This window comes from Lissotriton vulgaris, chromosome 9 (genome assembly GCF_964263255.1).
Source record: "Lissotriton vulgaris chromosome 9, aLisVul1.2, whole genome shotgun sequence".
Taxonomy (NCBI): domain Eukaryota; kingdom Metazoa; phylum Chordata; class Amphibia; order Caudata; family Salamandridae; genus Lissotriton; species Lissotriton vulgaris.
Genome location: NC_141697.1, coordinates 344,051,621 through 344,070,409, shown reverse-complemented (window position 1 = coordinate 344,070,409; position 18,789 = coordinate 344,051,621). Strand labels below are relative to the sequence as shown.

At 42.5% G+C, this 18,789-nt stretch overlaps 1 protein-coding gene across 3 annotated transcripts in view; it reads right to left on the bottom strand.

The window, feature by feature from the left end:
• The window catches only part of RIN3 (Ras and Rab interactor 3), a 519,321-nt gene that overhangs the window by 47,064 nt on the left and 453,468 nt on the right, over positions 1 to 18,789 (bottom strand). For 2 of the 3 annotated variants that reach the window (XM_086937691.1, XM_086937690.1), the window contains exon 9: positions 13,520 to 13,683. The exons of the other annotated variant lie outside the window; for it this stretch is intronic. In XM_086937691.1, coding sequence (XP_086793817.1) covers positions 13,520 to 13,683 — 164 coding nt within the window. The remainder of the gene's footprint in view (positions 1 to 13,519; positions 13,684 to 18,789) is intronic. 3 annotated transcript variants of the gene reach the window in all.

The following is an 18,789-nucleotide window of genomic DNA, read 5'->3' as shown; positions in this document are numbered from 1 at the left end:
AGCATGGCACCTGGTAGTCAATATGAAAGTGCATGAAAGAACTGAAAGCGACCCTCTACTTTTGGATATAATGCACCCTCACTTAAGCTTTTCTGATCATCAACACTTTATAAATTATCAAGCTTTAGTTTTGAGACCATAGAGAAAGAACATTGCTTGTATCATTTAGATATGCAATCAAAAGCTAAATACTTCCAGTTCTAAATGGTTGGCTCTGCATGCTTTGGCTATCAACGCAGACTCAAAAGTGAAGGAATCACATTTGAAAACATTCGCAGAACTACTGACACAGACGGCTGCAGTGAGAAAAATAAAAAATAAAATGCTACTTACTAGTATGCATCTGTTCTTGGCATGTAGAGCTGCAGAGTACTACACTTTGCATTAGATCGCCACCTGGTGTTGGGCTCGGATAATTGCATGTTGTTGTTGTCTTAGAAGAAGTCTTTTGTAGTCACGAGATAGGGGACTCCTCCCTTGGACGATAGTGCGCATGGTCATCGGCTCAATCCTTAGATTGTTTTTCGCCATGATGGGAAATGATGGCGTTAGTAGAAGTAAAGAAAGGATGTCCAAGCATGTGTATCTAATTAAGATAAACTGGAACAGATGCAGGTCCCAGGGAGACGGGAGGGCGTGTAGTACTCTGCAGCTCTACATGCCAAGAACAGATGCATACTGGTAAATAGCATTTTCCGTTTGAGGTATGTGAGCTGCAGATTCTACACTTTGCATCGATTGTGCAGCAGTGTCTCCCCTAGCAGTGGTCACCTGTATCTGTTGCAGTAGTTTGAAAGAGAGTATTTAGAACAGCTTGGCCGACAGCAGCTTGCTGCTTGGCTTGCACATCAACACAGTAGTGTTTTGTTCGAAGATGTGTGTTGTAGACCATGTTGCTGCCTTGCATAGGTCTTCTAGGGGGATGTTCCCCAAGTAAGTCATAGAGGCTCCTAGTTTGCGTGTGGAGTGCGCTCTAGGAGGAACCGTTAAAAGTATGTTTTGCTTTTTGATAGCATATTTGTATACATTTTACAATCCACCTTGCAATTCCAGCTTTAGAGATGGGGTTGCCTTTATGTGGTGGAGAGAAAGATACAAACAATTGTTTTGTTTTACGAAAAGATTTAGTCCTATCTATATAGTAGAGAAGAGCTCTTTTAACGTCTAGTGTGTGTAGAGCTCTTTCTTCTACATAGTCAGGGTTTGGAAAAACACAGGTAACTCTACAGATTGGTTTAAATGAAACAGAGTAATGACTTTTGGAAGGAATTTAGGATTAGTTCTTAGAACCACCTCGTTACAGTTAGTTGTAAGAATGGTTCTTTTATAGTGAAAGCCTGTATCTCACTTACTCTCCTAAGAGAGGTAATAGCAATAAGGAAAGCAGTTTTCCATGTAAGGAATTGCAGTTCACATTTGTGAAGAGGTTCAAAAGGTGGTCCCATGAGCCTTGTAAGAACAACGTTTAGGTTCCACACTGGAAAGGGTGGTAACCTGGGGGGAATGATTCTTTTTAATCCTTCCATAAACGCTTTAATAGCAGGCACTCTAAAAAGAGACAGATGTTGTGTGTTTTGTAAATATGCTGCAATTGCTGCAAGATGTAGGCGTATGGATGAATATGCCAAGTTACATCTTTGTAAATGTAGAAGGTAGCAAATTATATTTTGGATAGAAGCACCCAGAGGCTCAATCTGGTTATTGTTGCAATAAATGGCAAATCACTTCCATTTAGCAGCATAGCAAGCTCTAGTAGTAGGTATCCTGGCCTCTTTAATGATGTTCATACAGTCTGGTGGTACGTTAAGATAACCAAACTCTAAGACTTCAGGAGCCAGATCGCCAGATTCAGTTGATTTGGGTCTGGATGTCTGATGTCTCCATGGTTCTGTGTTAGCAGGGATGGTGTTAGACGTAGATTTTGGTGTGGAACTAGGGATAGTTCTAGCAGAGTTGTGTACCACGGTTGGCGTGCCCATGTGGGAGCTACTAAAATCAGTTTGAGCGACTGTTGTCGTAGCTTGTACACTATTAGTGGTATTAGAGGTAGTGGCGGAAAAGTGTACGCAAATCTGCCTGACCAGTTCATCCATATCGCATTGCCCTTGTACAACAGGTGTGGAAACCTGGCGGCGAAGGTTGGGCATTTTGCTTTGTCATGTGTGGCGAACAGATCTATGTCTGGATGACCCCACCTGTGAAAGAATGGTTGAAGAACTTGTGGATGTAGGTCCCATTCATGAATTTGTTGTGTCTGCCGACTCAACAGATCTGCTATCTGATTGTGAACTCCTGGAAGGTGCTCTGCAAGCAGATATATGTTTTGTGGAATGGCCCATCTCCAAATGTTCTGTGCAAGCTGGGACAGCTGTAGTGTGTCCCCCCTGTTTTTGTATATAGTACATAGCTGTCATGTTGTCCGTCCGGATTAAGACAGCTTTGTTTTCTACTTGTACTTGGAATGTTTTGAGTGCTAAGAATATTGCTTGCAGCTCTAGATGATTGATATGGAACGATCTTTGTTGAATGGTCCATTGCCCTTGAGTTGTATGATGTAGGAGATGGGCACCCCCATCCTGTGAGAGATGAGTCTGCTGTGAGTATTATTTGTGGAATAGGTTAGAGGAACGGCCGCCCCTTTGTCAAGTTGTTGATGTTCCACCACTGCAGAGAGCGATGTGTGCGGTTGTCTACCAACACCAGGTCTGTTAGTTTCCCTTGAGCCAGATTCCACTGTTGTGCTAGACATTCCTGTAATGGATGCATCTGCAGACAACATGTGGTACAATGAAGATGCAAGATGCCATCATGCCTATTAGTCTCATGAACACTCTGGCTTGTAGAGAGTGTCGATGTTGCAAGTTTGTGACTAAGGCTTGAATGCTATGTATCCTTGCTGGACTGGGATACGCTAGAGCTGTAGATGTGTTTATTGTAGCCCCCAAATACTGATGTACACGAGAGGGCTGCAGGTGCGACTTGGTGTAGTTGATTGTGAACCCTAAGTCGTGCAATGTTTGAATTGTCTGATGTGTGCGTTTGACACACTGACTGAATGCCTTGGTTTTTATGAGCCAATCGTCTAGATAAGGGAAGACATGTATTTGTTGTCTTCTGAGATGTGCTGCTACTACTTCTAGGCACTTTGTGAATACTCTTGGTGCAGTTGTAACCCCGAATGGAAGGACTTTGAATTGATAATGTTGTCCTTCCAGTACAAACCTTAGATACTTCCTGTGAGCAGGAGGTATAGGAATGTGGAAGTAGGCGTCCTTTAGATCTAGTGTTGTAAGGAAATCGCCCTGTTGCAGCGATGGGAGCACTTGTTGTAAAGTGATCATATCAAAATGATCTGATTGTATATAATGATTGAGGGGCCTTAGGTCGAGAATTGGTCTTAGTGTCCCGTCCTTTTTGGGTATTAGAAAATACAGTGAGTAAACCCCTGTTCCTGTTGTTGTAAAGGAACTATTTCTATTGTGTCCTCTTGAAGAAGTGACAGGACATCTTATTTGAGCAGAGTAAGGTGTTCTACAGACATTGGACGCTGCCTGTGTGGTATGTGTGGAGGGGTAGATGTAAGTTCGAGGCAGTAGCCATACTGGATAATTTGTCTTACCCACCTGTCTGTTGTGATGGAATTCAAGGCAGGTAGGAACTGTGTTAATCTGCCCCCCACAGGCGTGGAATGCTGTTGGGGGAGCAGAGGCAAGTCACTGTTTTGTGGTGGAAGAGGTTCGATTACTGTTGTTACCCCAACCTCTTCCCTTGTTGTTGTTGCCTCTATATCCTCCTCTAAAATATCCTTTGCTAATGGATGTTTGTGTATTAGATGTTGTATTGTCTGCTCCAGTTTGCTTGGAGCCACCTCTATAGAAGGAGCGACGAAAGGAGCCTCTAACTTGTGTGGACTGCAAAGCTCCCATAGATTTGGCTGTATCTGTATCCTTTTTCATTTTTTCAAGTGCTGTATCTATCTCTGGTTCAAACAATTGATGTTGGTTAAATGGCTGATTTAAGATGGTAGTTTGCACTTCCTGCTTAAATCCTGAAATGCATAGCCACGCATGTCTTCTAAGTAGGACACTAGTGTTTACAGCTCTAGATGCAGTGTCTGCTACATCAAGTGCACACTTGAATGAGGCATTTAAAATGAACTTGCCTTCTTGTATAAGGTCGTTTGCCTGCACCTTATATTGGTCAGGTAGATGTTCTAGTAGTTTCTCTAACTAGTCATAATGAGCCCTGTCATATCTTGCAAGGAGGGCTTGTGTGTTAGCTATACGCCATGTATTGGTAGCTTGTGAAGCATCTATCACCTTAGATATCTTTTCAGGTGGAGGTGCTTCACCTGACATCTGTGAGTTTGCCCTCTTTCTAGCATTTGAGACAACTAGTGAATCTAAGGGTTATTGTCCTTTAATGTAGGCTGGATCCCCAGGTGCAGGCCTGTATTTTTTCTCAATTATAGGGTTTAGAATCCTAGCACGTACAGGATCTTTAAATACCACTGGAGCATGTTCAATGACACCTTTAATCATAGGAAGAATTTGAACAGACCTTTGAGATTGTTCAAATGTATCTAACAAAAAATCTTCCTCTGCCTCATCAGAATTCATAGTGACCCCATGGTAAATGGCAGCCCTGTTCAGAGAGTGCCCAAAAATTATATTATATTCTGGTGGAGAAGGTTTTGATGGATACGACTGTGGGTCAGGAATATCTGGCACATCTTGTGGGTTTGGGTACCCCAGTCTGGATCATCAGTAGGGTATGGGAAAGGCTCATCTGGGTCGACCCCTCCCCCTGGGCTATACTCATCATCATTTTGAGGTGAATGTGAAGAACGAAGAGGAGAGTGTTGAGGAGAAATTTGAGGTGAATTGTTAAGAGGAACAGGAGATGAAAGAGAAGGAAGTATAGGAGAAGAAGGGTGCTGTGAGGGTTGCTGTTGCTAGGGTAGTGAGCAAAGAGGCAAAGTCACAAAGTAGGGTGCAATGGTACTGGGGGTTTATTGAATTTACAACGGAATCAAAAGACTGTAGGCCGACGTATAGGTCTTTCTTCTGTTCCACCAGGACTCCCCAGTTGGACGTCAGGCGGAAGGTCTTCTCACTCGCAAGGGGCGTTGTGCGGAAATGTAAAGAAAGAAAGAAAGAATACGCCAGATTACTGGACTGCACTATTTATCTGATACGGGTGAGGGGCGGGAAAAGGACGTGAAGGGGATCACCAGGGACCATCACCGGTTGTTGTGTTTCCTTAATGGGGGCGGCATTCTAAGCGCTCCCGTCCCTTGTCCACCCAGCCGCCCTCTACCCGTTCCCTCCCTCTGACTGAAAGAGCCCCAGTATACGAGCCTGTACCTTGCGGTACCACACTTCTCCAGGTGAAGTGTGGCTGGGCGGAGCGTGGTTCCGTTGGCCTCCTGGCTGTAGTGCTGGCGGTCTCTCCTCGTCTCTTGCTTCGGTATCCCTCAGCAATCCGGTTCCGGATTCCTTCCGTCCAGCGGCGAAGACGTCCGATGCTTCCTGCTCTGCTCCGGCGTTCACGCCCCTCTGTTCGAAATCTCGCGTTATCAGTGCCTTCGAAAGCGATGATTGGACATCCGGGGATGACGTCACTGATGAAGGCCCCGCCTCCGGGTAAGCCCAGGCGGCCGTGGAAGGCGTGCGGACATCCTGTGTGTGCAGAGGTGGAAACGAAGAGGGACAAACATCAGTAGCAGAGTCGTGGCAGGTAGGGACCCCCTGACAGGTGCATAGGAGATGTAGCAGAGTCCTTCTTGATAGGCACTACAGGTGTAGGTGCTGTGTCTGACTTCCTCTTCCTGTGTGGTGTGGTGGATACATGACCTGTTTCTGGGTCAATGTAGATCTTCTTTTGTAGAGGATTGGGTTGGAGAAGTTCTTCTCTTTGCGGAACCTTTGCGGGCGCCGATTTTCTCGGTTCCGGGCGTGGTTGCTGCTTCTATTTAGCCTTAGGAGTCGTTAGTGTGTACTTTGGCGTAGATCTCGGCACTGAAGGTGTTGTTTTAGGAGTTGCAGGCTGTTTTGAGGGCTTGAGCGCATCGGAATCGTGCCTTGTAGTTTTCGGTGCCGAAGATGATGACTTTGGAGTGAAAGCTGGTGTTGTCGGCTTTAAGGCGTCGGACGCTGGCTTCATAGTTTTGTCTTTAGAAGACGACGGTTTCGGAGCCGAGACTTCTTTCGGTTTCGGTGCCGAGGAAGCTGGTGGGATTGGCACGTACGGCTTACTCGGTAAGGAGCTACAGGAATGCTTGAGTATTTTCTTCAGAGCCGGGCTCGATGGCGAGGCTTTTGAAGTGTTCTTTCGGTCGCGATTGGGCCCCGGAGGCGGAATGTTGACCTTTGCCTTCAATTTGGGTGCTGTGTATGGGGCAGAGGCATTAGTACTCACGCGCTGATCCGATGGTATGGAGTCATCAGAGTCATCTGCCTCTGATACGTCGATTTGGAGATCATCGGAATCTTCTTCGGGAACGAGCGAGACCTCTTCGTCAAAGATATCCACCAGTTCCGGAGTTGATCTTTGCATGTCGTGTCGACGGGCCCTCCGATCTGGAATGGTTTTCTTGGATCGAAAGGACGCACAGGCTGTACAGCTGGATTTGTTGTGTTCTGGCGATAAGCACAGGTTACAGACCTTGTGTTGTTCACTGTGTGGAAACTTTGCTCCACACTCGGGGCATCTTTTGAATGGCGTCCTTTCCATGAGGTGTAGGCCTCACGACGTGGATAGGGCCAACGGCCCGCGTCGACGGCCGGAATCGAGCTGACGGAGTCGATATGATTCTTGTTAATCTCGAAAGTAGTTAGGTGAAGTATGAATACGTTTTTTAGGCGTTGAAAAACTTGAAAAGTAGATTTTGAACCGGAACGGAAACATTTCATCCGAACTCAGTGGCGGAAAAAACAATCTAAGGATGGAGCCGATGACTATGCGCACTATCGTCCAAGGGAGGAGTCCCATATCTTGTGACTACAAAAGACTTCTTCCAAGACGACAACAACAAGCAATCATCCAAGCCCAACACCAGGTGGCGATCTAATGCAAAGTGCAGAATCTGCTGCTCATATGCCTCGAACATCATGTTTCACCAGGTAAACAATTCACAGATTGCTTGAACTGGTATGATACAGAGTGCTTAAAATTAATCGGGGTACTGTCATTAGAGTTCAAAATTCGACGGCTATCCAATAACAGTAAGCAGCACTTTCATGAAACTTGAAAGCAGTACAAACGGCTAATAAAATACAAAAAGAAAAACCAATCACAGAAATTTTGGCAAGCGTTACATGATGCAATAACTCTAGAAAAATGGTAGGACATTTTAGGGAATCATAAGATGAGGCTGTGAGGTTTCACCCCAAGAATTTAGAGGTGAATATAAGCCCACACACCTGGATCAATCACTTTGCAACTCTCTATCTGAATGTAGGAGTAAAATCATCATTAATAAGCAGTGGCTCAGCTATAGAGAATCAGGAGTTCTTAAAGACAATATTTCCTTAAACCCACTGAATTCAATTAACTGGGGAATGCAAATTTGAGGAAAACAGGAGTGAAAAATGGAAATTAGTGCACCAAAACATGGACCACTAAAGAACCATGACCAATATATCAAACTCCTGCACTTCTTTATTTACTCAATTACATGCTTGTTTATTTCATTTAAATTTGGGGCTATTTGATGAATTTACAGAAAAAGAAGTTGTCCAAGCGATTCAAGATCAAAAACCATGCAAAGCAGCTGGGCCGGATAAAATCCAAACAGATGTCTTCAAGAATCATCTCAATCTATGGTCAACTTTATTAACTAGGTTGTTTAACAACATATGGTACTACTGGGAGATTCCACTTTCTTGGAGAAAATCAATAATTGTTCCATTATACTAAAAGGGACCAAGAGAATTACCGACCAATTTCACTACTCAACGGAGTGGAAAAAATCTTCGGGAAACTGTTACTATCTCGCCTAGACCAGTGGTTGGATGAAAAAGATCTATTATCTCCACTCCAAGTGGGTTTTAGGACAGGCCAGAGTCTAGTGACCAAGTAATGAGATTACATTTTATCTGCTCAAAATACATCTCCCTTCAAAAGTCATCTTTATAATGGTTTTCATTGATCTCCAAACGCCTGTTGACAGCATTGATCGCCCTACGCTATGGCAAATTTTAAAGCAGCAGGGAGTCCCTGATAAGCTATTAGAGCTCTTAGCTGCAGTGCACTCTGGTACCACAACCAGGGTGAAATATAATGGCATGCTTTTTTTTTTTTTTTTTTAAAGAGTTTTATATAGCGCCAACTAAACCCGATGATATTGGGTATCCTCAGAGCGCTTTACATGAGCACCAGTTTTGTTACAGATGAACACATCCATTTTTGTTGGGTCTGGGGAGATTAAGTGATTTGCCCATAATCATAGGATGTTGAGCGTCGTTGCCGAGACTTGAACCCGGTTCCCCAGCTTCAAGGTCGACGGCTCTAGCTGTAAGGCCACATGCTCTCCCCCAATGTGTGAATACACTGCTGAGATCTCAATACAACAGGGCATCAAGCAAGGTTGTGTGTTAGCCATGACTTTTTTTAACTGCTATATAAGATACATTGTAAAAACACTAACAAACATTGACTTGGACGTACCAAAAATAAACAACCAATACTGCTCTTTGTGGACAACATGGTATTACTGCCCAAACCGAATTCTTGAGGCATCAACGTTTGGCTGGTTTCAAGTCATTTTGTGCTACTAGAAACCTCACCACCAATGTTGGAAAACACAGGTCTATGATTTATGTTTTTTTTTCACTCTTTTTATTCGAACATTGCTCATCATACATCGTGTATAGGAGACAAATACAGATTAGCGTACGTCATATATGGCAATGAGATACGTACATCCCACGGCAATGGTTGAGTATGCATCAAAGAAGGTACTTTTACAGCCCGGTATCATTCTGAGACAATTAGTTTCATCAACTCAACAGGAGTGCTCTGTCCGGCTCCATCCACCTCATCACATAACCTTGCATCAGAAACCACTAAAACCCCCTACATCATGCCAGGCCCCCCACACCTTCTTGGGGCAGCCCCTGCTCTGATAGACTACCTGTCAAGTATATGATTCGTAACCAAAAAACGAAACTTAAAGCGACCTTTCTGCTCTACAGTAAGCCATTAGACCGTGTGACCACCTATGATTACCTGGGCATTCATCTGGGTAGTAAATTGCTGTGGCCCCCCCATGTACACTGTTCTGGCCCACCAAGCAGGTGCGGTATTGAGATTTGCAAAACCGTGTAAAAACCACTTGATAAGCTCACCTACCCTGGCATATAAAATTAAAGCTAGGACTACCAGCATATATGGTTCTGAGATGTGGAGGCATAGAATAATCCCATCAATTCAAACCACCAAGAACAACTTTTGGTATCTTGGCCGTGGTACACCGATGGATGCACTGCAAGCAGAATTGGGGATTGAAGATTTTTTTTTTTTTTTTTAAATAAACGAGGTTTGCATTGCCCTAGCACCTGTAAAATATTGGATCCGAATTTGGTCAAGAGAGGAGTTTGACTCGTATAAGCATATATTACTAGATATTATGAATACCCGAAACTATTGTTTTCTACCCTGGTTCGCACACATATCAAATGTTCGTCATAACATCGGATTGAAAGATCCTTGACTTCATACACAACATTATAATCAAGGCCAGTTTGATTTGGTAATAATAACCTACTGGTTTTAAGTAAATCAATTAAAAACAAGCAGCTCAGGTTCCCTGCTTAAAGGTTTTATGGAGTTCAAACAAGATCAAGGCTTTGAACCATTCTTGGATGAAATCATACAAGTGGAAAAAAGAACCCTTCACTTGAATTTTCGATTGCGTACTCTGCCACCCGCTTCAGTTGTTCAAAGATGGTCACCAAAGCCTGTTGTGCCAATGCGCTTTGGGAGCTCCAGAAACAGTAATCCATATTTCTGTTGCTGTGCCAGCATATGTTAAGCATCCAGAAATGTTGTCTACGGCAGCTTTTTTTTTTCTCAAACATAATATTAGATTGTGCAATGAAGCTATAGCGTTTTGCATGAGAACAGACAACAAGAAACTTTCTCTGGTGGTATCATCCTATATCTGCGCTGCTTGGAAGTCAAGAGCCTAATTCCGGGAAATATTGCCTATATTTTTTAAACAGTAATTGAATCTGAAAGTACAGATGCACAAGAGGCCATCACTTATCTTGATGAACTGATCTGACTAAAACCACTGCGTCCTTAAGCTTCCATAATGGTCAAAGCATACAACTGCCTTGGCTTGAACTTAAACTTTCTCCCAGACCCATGCTGCAAGGGCAGTTCCAACGCATTGCCACTTCTTTGCCCACAAAAACAATAGTATTCTCAGTATCCTTTGTTGTCTATTTCAGTATTATTTGGGGCATTGAAACGGGTTGGATCTAGCTTGTTCGCTTTCCTCCTGAAGCCATAAGAGAGGACCTTTTGACACTATTAACACATTTGTAACTCGCCAAATCGTACATTTTTCATGATTATTTGTATTTTTAGTTTTTGCATTCTTAAAGCTAACTGTGTATTTTAAATGTAAAGGTTGCGTTTTTACCGTGCTGTAATTGTTATGCCCTACTTTGGCTGTACCCTATAAAGATTGACTTGACTTAAAAATCAGCAACCTTGCTTCTATTCTGCATGTATTTGCATATACTTTAAATGGCAATCTGGGAGCATTATAAATAGCCACAGTTGTTACTTTTTACAAACATGTGCACACATATTTAATGGAACCATTATCATCAATTCAAGATGAGCTTACAACGCACTGTGTTTCTTATAGCGCCTCTCCTAGCAGTAAAGCCTTTGTGTTGATGAACCATATTTAGGAGTGAGGTTTTGTAATTCTCGAGTCTGACTCCATTTTGTTCTGTGCCACCATTTTGTGTTGCCCTCACGTAGGCCTGTAAAGGTAGCCTGGCGAACAAAGGGGCCTGGCCTTCTTAGTTCATGTATACATTAACTAGGTTTCTTTTTGACTCTGAAATGAATTGTAAGAAACTGACCTCTTCACCTGAAACTGACCTCGCAAAGCCAATTTCCCTGATCGATCTTTGTCTGAGATTGCCAATCAATGTTCAGGACACCGTTAACTTTTAGTTTCCTTGCACATGCCTTATCTTGTTCAGCATCTGTTACTGTTTCTTTTTTATGTTTCTTCATTACATGGGTTATGCTTTCAATTATAGGTTTGTCCGGCTTGTGGAGATTAAATTTGGGGCATTCCTAATAATTAACTTTTGGGTTGGGATACTGTAAATTGAGTTTTTGTTATGTGATACTTTGTTTGAAAATGTACCTTATTGGCTAGAATTTTGTGCAGTGGGTGTACATTTATAATGTGAATATTTGGTATAAAAGGAGACGTCTCGCCTTAGTAAAATGAGCAGTCTCCTGAGAATTTACACCGTGATGTATTTCTAGGATCACCGTTACTAGCTGCAGCTAATAAACTTGGTATCTGATGCCATCCATAAGTATTCCGTGTCTCTGTATACCAAGACAGGTGAACTCGAAGATCTTAGGCGTGCCCCTGATGCCGCTGGGTTACACCCCGGTTCTTCAGGAGCAGGCAATCACTTTCCTGTAACCATATTGTGGCACTATTAGTCTTTTGGACAAAATAAGAATTAATACTTCTCCTTGCCCCTAATAATAGGCCCGGGGCATTGGTCAAAAGGAATTCCACATACCAGACCCACACTGGTTGCAATTTGCTGAGAAAATCCCTGATCTTGGAACACGGCTGTTTCCCACTGCATCCCGCAGTATATTTGTCTCACTGGTTTACTTGCCAAAACCTGAAAATAACTCGCCTACACAAGAGAGAACAGGCACATCAAACTACTTTTAAAGAAGCCCCTACCTAAAATGATTACTTATCCAAGCAAAGTAGCTAAAAATTGTTTGCAATGTTAAAAAAAAATGGAAAAGGTTGCAGACATGTTTTGCTAAACTGTTGTACAGTCCCACTGCAACACAACGACAGCTTTGATAATATTACCAGTCAATACTTTTCTTAAAGACCAGAAAAGGATCTATAATAGCTAGTAAGAAAACAATACGCTTAAAACTAGGACTTGACTCCACACCACTGGAGTCAAGCTAGCCGGGCTGATGAGAGGTGTTACCTCGAAACCGGTCCGGTCCTCGGATGCTTGATTCCGTTCTGGGAAGGACATGGCTTTGTAGTTCGGACTGGACTGTTCCCATGGGGCACAGGGTCAGAACTGATTTGCATATCGCCATTGTCTAACCCAGGGTGGTGTGGAGTGCAAACAAACGATGGATTTGGGCCCAGATCTTTGGACTGGGGTGAGTGTGTGACATTGATCCACATTCGGTCCATCACCTGTTGTGTTTGCAACTATGTTACAGCAAGAAAACTGGAAGAGGCTAGCACCTACTGGCCAAACAAACCGACCATCACACGTGTTTAAAGCTCCTTTGTATTAGAAATCTGGGTAGTGCCAAGACAAAGGACCACTGGTAACCAGCGGGGCAATTTAGGAATGACTTGGGCAAATTTGCAAGCATTGATGTCACAGGGTTAGAGTCAATGCAGCAGAGCTGCCAGGCAGAGAGTTACGCTGCATGAGTTGTCACGGATACGTCTGTATCAGCATTAAATAAAATCCCCTTTTAAGTCACAGACGAAATGTATATATGAAACAGGGTGGATGTTTACTGTATCAGCTACATCCAGGAAGTGATTCAAATCCGAGGCAGCTGACTCAGAATACACTGATCACTTAAAAAAATTAACCAGACACAACCTTCATTATATGTGCTGTAAATCCCACGAAACAAACGTGACCTACTGTTCCAAAAAATGAAAGTACCTTCATTACAAAGACCCACAGAGTGGGACTGGATTTAGGACACCTTCAAAAATGTTTGGTTATCCCATGATAGGTACGAGCAGGGAATTCGGTCCTATTTGTTATTAATTATTATGTGTTATTGATTTACAATTTACAGTATACATGTGGAACTCAACGACCTCAATTCAAAGAATAAATAAAGTCTGGATATGAATGCCTCGCATTAGTTTTCTTGCTTAACTTCTCACCAAGTGGCCTAAATAATAAATGTCAACCATAAGCGCACTAAAAGCTGATGTGCTTCCAGAAGCACCCCTACCAGTATGCATTCTCAGTAGTACATATTGTGCATACTGAGATTTGTAATTTGGCTGATGGGAAATACTCACATGTCACTCACTCCAGCAAGCCCGGGGGTGCACTCAGTCCTGTACTATCCCAGTACCAATGAGAAACATAGGTTATGTGTTGATGGCCATTTACTAATTTCTTTTTTTCCACACATATTGCTTACGTATGTGGCTACCTGCTTTGGAAGTTCTTATAGTATAAATATAGTGCCAAGATGGCCGCTGTATGCTGCTGGCGTCACCCACCTGCACAGACGTCCGCGACACGCGCGCCTTGCTGAGAGTTCGGCGTTTCTCCCAGCGGTGGATGGAGTTCTGCACCTCCACGCTCAGCTGCCGGGTCACCGTAACCTTGTCGTAGTGCTTGATGTGCTCCAGGGCCCCGTAGGTGGTGGTCAAGTAATAAGAACCTGAAAATCAGGAGATGGTGAAAGGTGAAAGAACAACGGCGGCTGCAGCAAAAGCAACAAAGAAACTCGAGAAAATCAGGTCATGTGTTGGAATCCTGAAGGGAATAGGTTCATTTTATTTTATATGTATATTTTTAAGCTGGTGTTACCAAATGCTGTGGTGTCAATTCATCAATAAAAACCTCAAAATACGTCCTGGGAGGGCACTGCTGCTCCATAAGACTTGGGAATAGTTGAGTTCGTCATACGTGAGGCACATTCTGACATGTCCACAGCTACTTGCCTGCCTTCTATTAACAACTGAGCGAAAGAAGAACCTCTGTTGATCACCTATTTTTAAATGATTGACCATACATAATTCGCTAACAATTAGATCAGCTGTACCTGGCAGAGGCACTAGGTGGCGACGTACGCACGTTAAACGTCCTTTTCTGTATTGAATGTAACACAGAGAATCATGAAACAAAATTCAGCCGGCAAGTACAATAAGGCAACTTGCTAGTTTCCGCATTTAATCTTTTTACTCCAATAGAGTTTCTATGTCCATGCTAAGTGCTATAAATTGTTTTATTGTCTCTCATATCAGCTCCGAGAGGTTTATTGAACGTAAACTACTGGTGCAGCGAGCAGCGTAAAGTTGCTCGCTCTTTACACGTTACTAAAACCTAAATATGAATGATACCTAATACACAATGTGTACTTGGCACATAAATTACACGTTCCTCTATGATACTTGCACAAGTGACACATGACACTGTGGATGCAGAACATTTTTACTATAGAAATCATAAGTTCTCACATAGAAATGTTTACTGATGTCAAAGAATTTCATTTGACGTTTAACTTAGAACTGCCTGCATTAAAGATGATCTTAATGAAACGTGTTAGAGAAACAATTTTCTAATGTGGATTAACAAAGTATCTGCCATGCAATAATTTAATGTATATGCTTTGTTACAGCAAAAGAATTTATAATTAGATGTCTTGCCTTTAAACATGAAACATTTGCAATTTGTAGTGTACCTCAAACCATTCTCTTTCCATTATATCTTAAGTTTTACGCCTAATTTAAACATTTGCAATTAAGTCTGCGTAACTCCTGGAAATGTTGATCAGAGCTTTAAATGATCCTGATGTTGAAATAGATTGAACAACAGTGTGTCATTAATGTATGCATTAAAGTTACACATATAGACTTTTAGAAATGTAATATGTAGTTATACCTAGCCTTGTGCACCAACATTACCTAATATAGCCTTAGAGCTCACTGTAGCGGGCTCTACCGGCCCTTAACCCCTTCCACACGGCGTGAATTTTCGCGCTGTATGGGGGTTTTAATTAGTGGGCGTGATTCGGACGTCCCCCACCAGTCATCAGCACATGGCTACTGTGATGTCAGACGGCCGGGGGCTGTCCAAAGCACACAAGGGGTTAATGGCCCGCTCCAGTGTTAAAGCCAGAGCCGAAGGCCTTTAACAAGGGAGCAGGACTTTAATGGCCGGTAGAGTCCGCTACGGAGGGCTCTAAGGCTATTAGAACATTCCACCCATAAAGGGCAGAATATTCGGATTTGTAAAACAGAGGCACGACCGAGCCCAAGGGGGTTAGAAAATCTCTTGTACTCCATGAGACCTTTGTTCACAGCAACAGCTGTGAAGCAAATATTGGAATGTTGATGCTCTGGGCTTCTACAAGGCCCAGAGCACTCCATTGTCTTCAATGGAGCGCCCACCATTCTAATGTGTATTAATTAATCAATGCTGAATGAGCTAAAAGTACTAAAGAACAGTGGTGTCTGCCACAACAAAAGGCGGGGAAAAGGGGGGAGGGGGCGGAGGACGGGTGGTGGGTGATGGAGGGCGTCTTGGGGGAGGACAAGGAAAGGAAAATAATTTTAAAAAGCTCACCTTTCGCCGCTGCTTCCGAAGCGGACAGCTGCATTGGAGCTCTCCAAGCAGTCTCTGGGAAGGCAGAGGTTGCTCAGCCAACCCGGACGCTGCTCTCCTGCTCTGAAAGTAGCACCAAGATTGGTGTGAACGGCCTGTTCTTCCACTCAGAAACTGCTGTGTAGCCTGCAGGTCAGAGCCAGTCACAGAAATCTAAAAGGATATTGTTCATTATCATTTTATTTTTCTGTGACTGACTCTGACCAGTGGGGCAACGCTCCTTCGCTATTATGGAGGAGCCACCCCTTGCGGAAGAACCTTATGCTCATATATGCTTGAAAATACACACCTACATTAATTTGTGCATCATAGATTTAATGTCTTAATTTAGCGGGGTTTCACTCAAAAGGCCTAAATCTTTGTCCCATGAAAACCGACTGTACTCTTGTGTTTCTGCTGACTCGTTTTCTTTGCAGGAATTCTCACACTCGCTAGTGTTAGAAATTGTACTATCTTGTAATAACATTAGTTGCATTGCTTGGGACTGACTGCCAACCGGCGAGCACACAAGAATTCTGTGAACTACCAATGGACTGTTGTGCTCCGTCATGAGTGTGAGGCTGAATTGATGTTCTCACGACGGGTTTGGGAACATTTCTTGATGATGATGAAAGTGTACAAAGACTTCTGCAACAAGTACAATGGATTACTATTGGTGATGCAATCAAAAGGGTGTTGCCAACGGCAATTATAACTAGGCTATGGGGTTTAGGTTTAAACCTATAATAACCAATAAAACCCCACTGAAAGGAAAATAGCCCTCACCGGTGAAAACATATAAACACTGAAAAAACACCTGGACAACAACAAACTAAATGCCATTCAAAGAAAGGAAAAAGAGAGTGAGAGTAATTTTTTTCTTCCTGAAGGGGTCAATACAATGTAACTTTGTTATACAAGCTAGCAGTAAGAAAGACTGACTCTGCTTGAGTTTTGTTCTTTAGGGATGCCACTAAAATATTGTTTCTTCTTCCTTTTATTTTTTCAGTATTGAGGCCTTTGGTCTAAAGATGCAGGGTTTAGTTTCATGTTTTAGGTCTAGTTTAATTATTTTATAAACTACAGAGAATCAGGAAATATCAAACTCATATTTGATATTTGGGCTGCATTCGATTCTTTCACTGATAGGTAAAATGGCTGGTTTAATAAAAATCTTTCCTAATATGCGTCATCACATTTACCCACGGTAAAAACCCTTAATACATCAGGCCATAGTTTCTAGTGGGTCAGTATTGATAGTAGGTGAATTGCCAACACCTCAGGCTTTAAACATTCAATGCAAGGTATAGTGACAAGTATATATATCACCAAGCATCTGGGATAGTGGTGAAAACATGACACCAGACTTTTGGAAAGCATGAACACAGTCTCACTTGTAATGCTCTGCAAAAAAGGTTCTTTCCAAGTTCAACAAAGATTGGAGTGATATTGTTTGTATTTTCAGTGATTCAGCTATGTATATAAAAAAGTTGTGTGATGACCTGTCAAAATTGATACCCGAGCTGAAGTGATTCCCTGTAGGATATCCTTGCCACTTGTTAGATGGTATGCTGAAAGCATCTTTACAATCTTCAGAGTTAACGAGGAATACTTTTGACTTTTTAGTCCATTCTGGTGCACTGTTTTCTTATGCACAGGCACTAAAATGCAAATATTTATAATTTTGTGCTTTATGTGGCATCAAAGAAAGAGTCATCCCAACTGTGTCCCTTAGCTGATGGTTCTCAGCCCAAGGGGCTATGAATGCTGAGAGGGCCTTTTCACAGAAGTTTACACGGGAAGGAAAGAGCGAGCGCACATGACCCAAAGACTCACTGAAGAAGTATTGTATGGTGTACTACAATAAGATTAATTTTCAAAAATCTATTTAGACCTCATCTACACTATAAGTACACTGTCTATATACCATGTTCTTTCAGTGCCGAAAGTAAGCAATAATAAAAGCAAAACGTTCCATAAACACCGGAAAAACACTTTTTCTGTTGTTTTTAGTGGCACGAAAAGGTGTAACCACTGATAACAGTTTTTTAAGATATTGAAAACACTGAAAAAAAACACCAGAATTCACCAAAAATAGAAACTGAAAACAAGAAAGCCTAATTATAACTTATCGTTGCCCTGGTCGAGGCTATGGCAGAATCAACAGACCCCAGAACCTTCTGGGGCAGATGACATTGGACATTGTTCCAGACTCCATGCCGAACTCCTCTGCTGAACTTTCTCTGCCGGTTCTTTGTAGAGCCTTCCTTTGGACTAAGACCAGAACCTCTTTCCCTATTTCTCCAAAAAAAAAACAAATCCCATGGTCCCTTAAATGGACTTTCAGAGACATTCCCCTTTGTCCCGTTAAATTTCCCTGAGTGCGGTTTAGATTGATACTTTGACACCTTGAAGACCCCTGACCGAGTTTCTGCAATACTATTGCTAATACTCTTTGTACTCTTTTGTCTAATACCCATTGTTTTTTTTAGATCTGTACTATGAGCAGTTATGTGCCTTAGTTGATATCAAAGAGGATTACATTGCTAAATGTCTAAAAAAAACAAGCTAGAATGCATTCCGATTATCAGATTTTAACCCCTTGGACGCTCATGACGAGCTCAGCTCGTCATGATGTACACCTCCATACACTCATGACGAGCTGAGCTCGTCATGAACAATGGGAATCAAGAAAAGTCAGCATCCTGGAGGATTACCGTTAGCATTCATGTGGTTAATGTTGCTGTTCTGTATTACGACTACAGAGCTGCTCGTTTGTTTGGTTCTTGTTTGCTGTTACTTAAACCTGATCGCCAACTTGTAATAACCATGCTTGACTTTTGGCTACCAATTCCTGGTCCTCGTTGTGTAGCCAAAATTGATTGCACTGTTAAATAACTGATTGGACAATAAATGTTGACTCTCCCTCCCCTCAGTGAGGAATAAAAAGGTCCATTTGAGGACCAAGATTAGCAAGTAAGTAAAATAGCAGTAAATGATCCGGTAAGGGAGGTACAAAACCTCACCACCAGAGGGGTTCAGTATCTTAGGATCTAATCAACTGGATAACTACCCTTTCCGGGGCTAGCACCCTGATTTTCAAAGTAGGTCCTCTTCTTCTAGCTCCTTTAACGAAGGGGACATCCCTAAATTTATGGGGTGTCCCTATAAACATTGACTG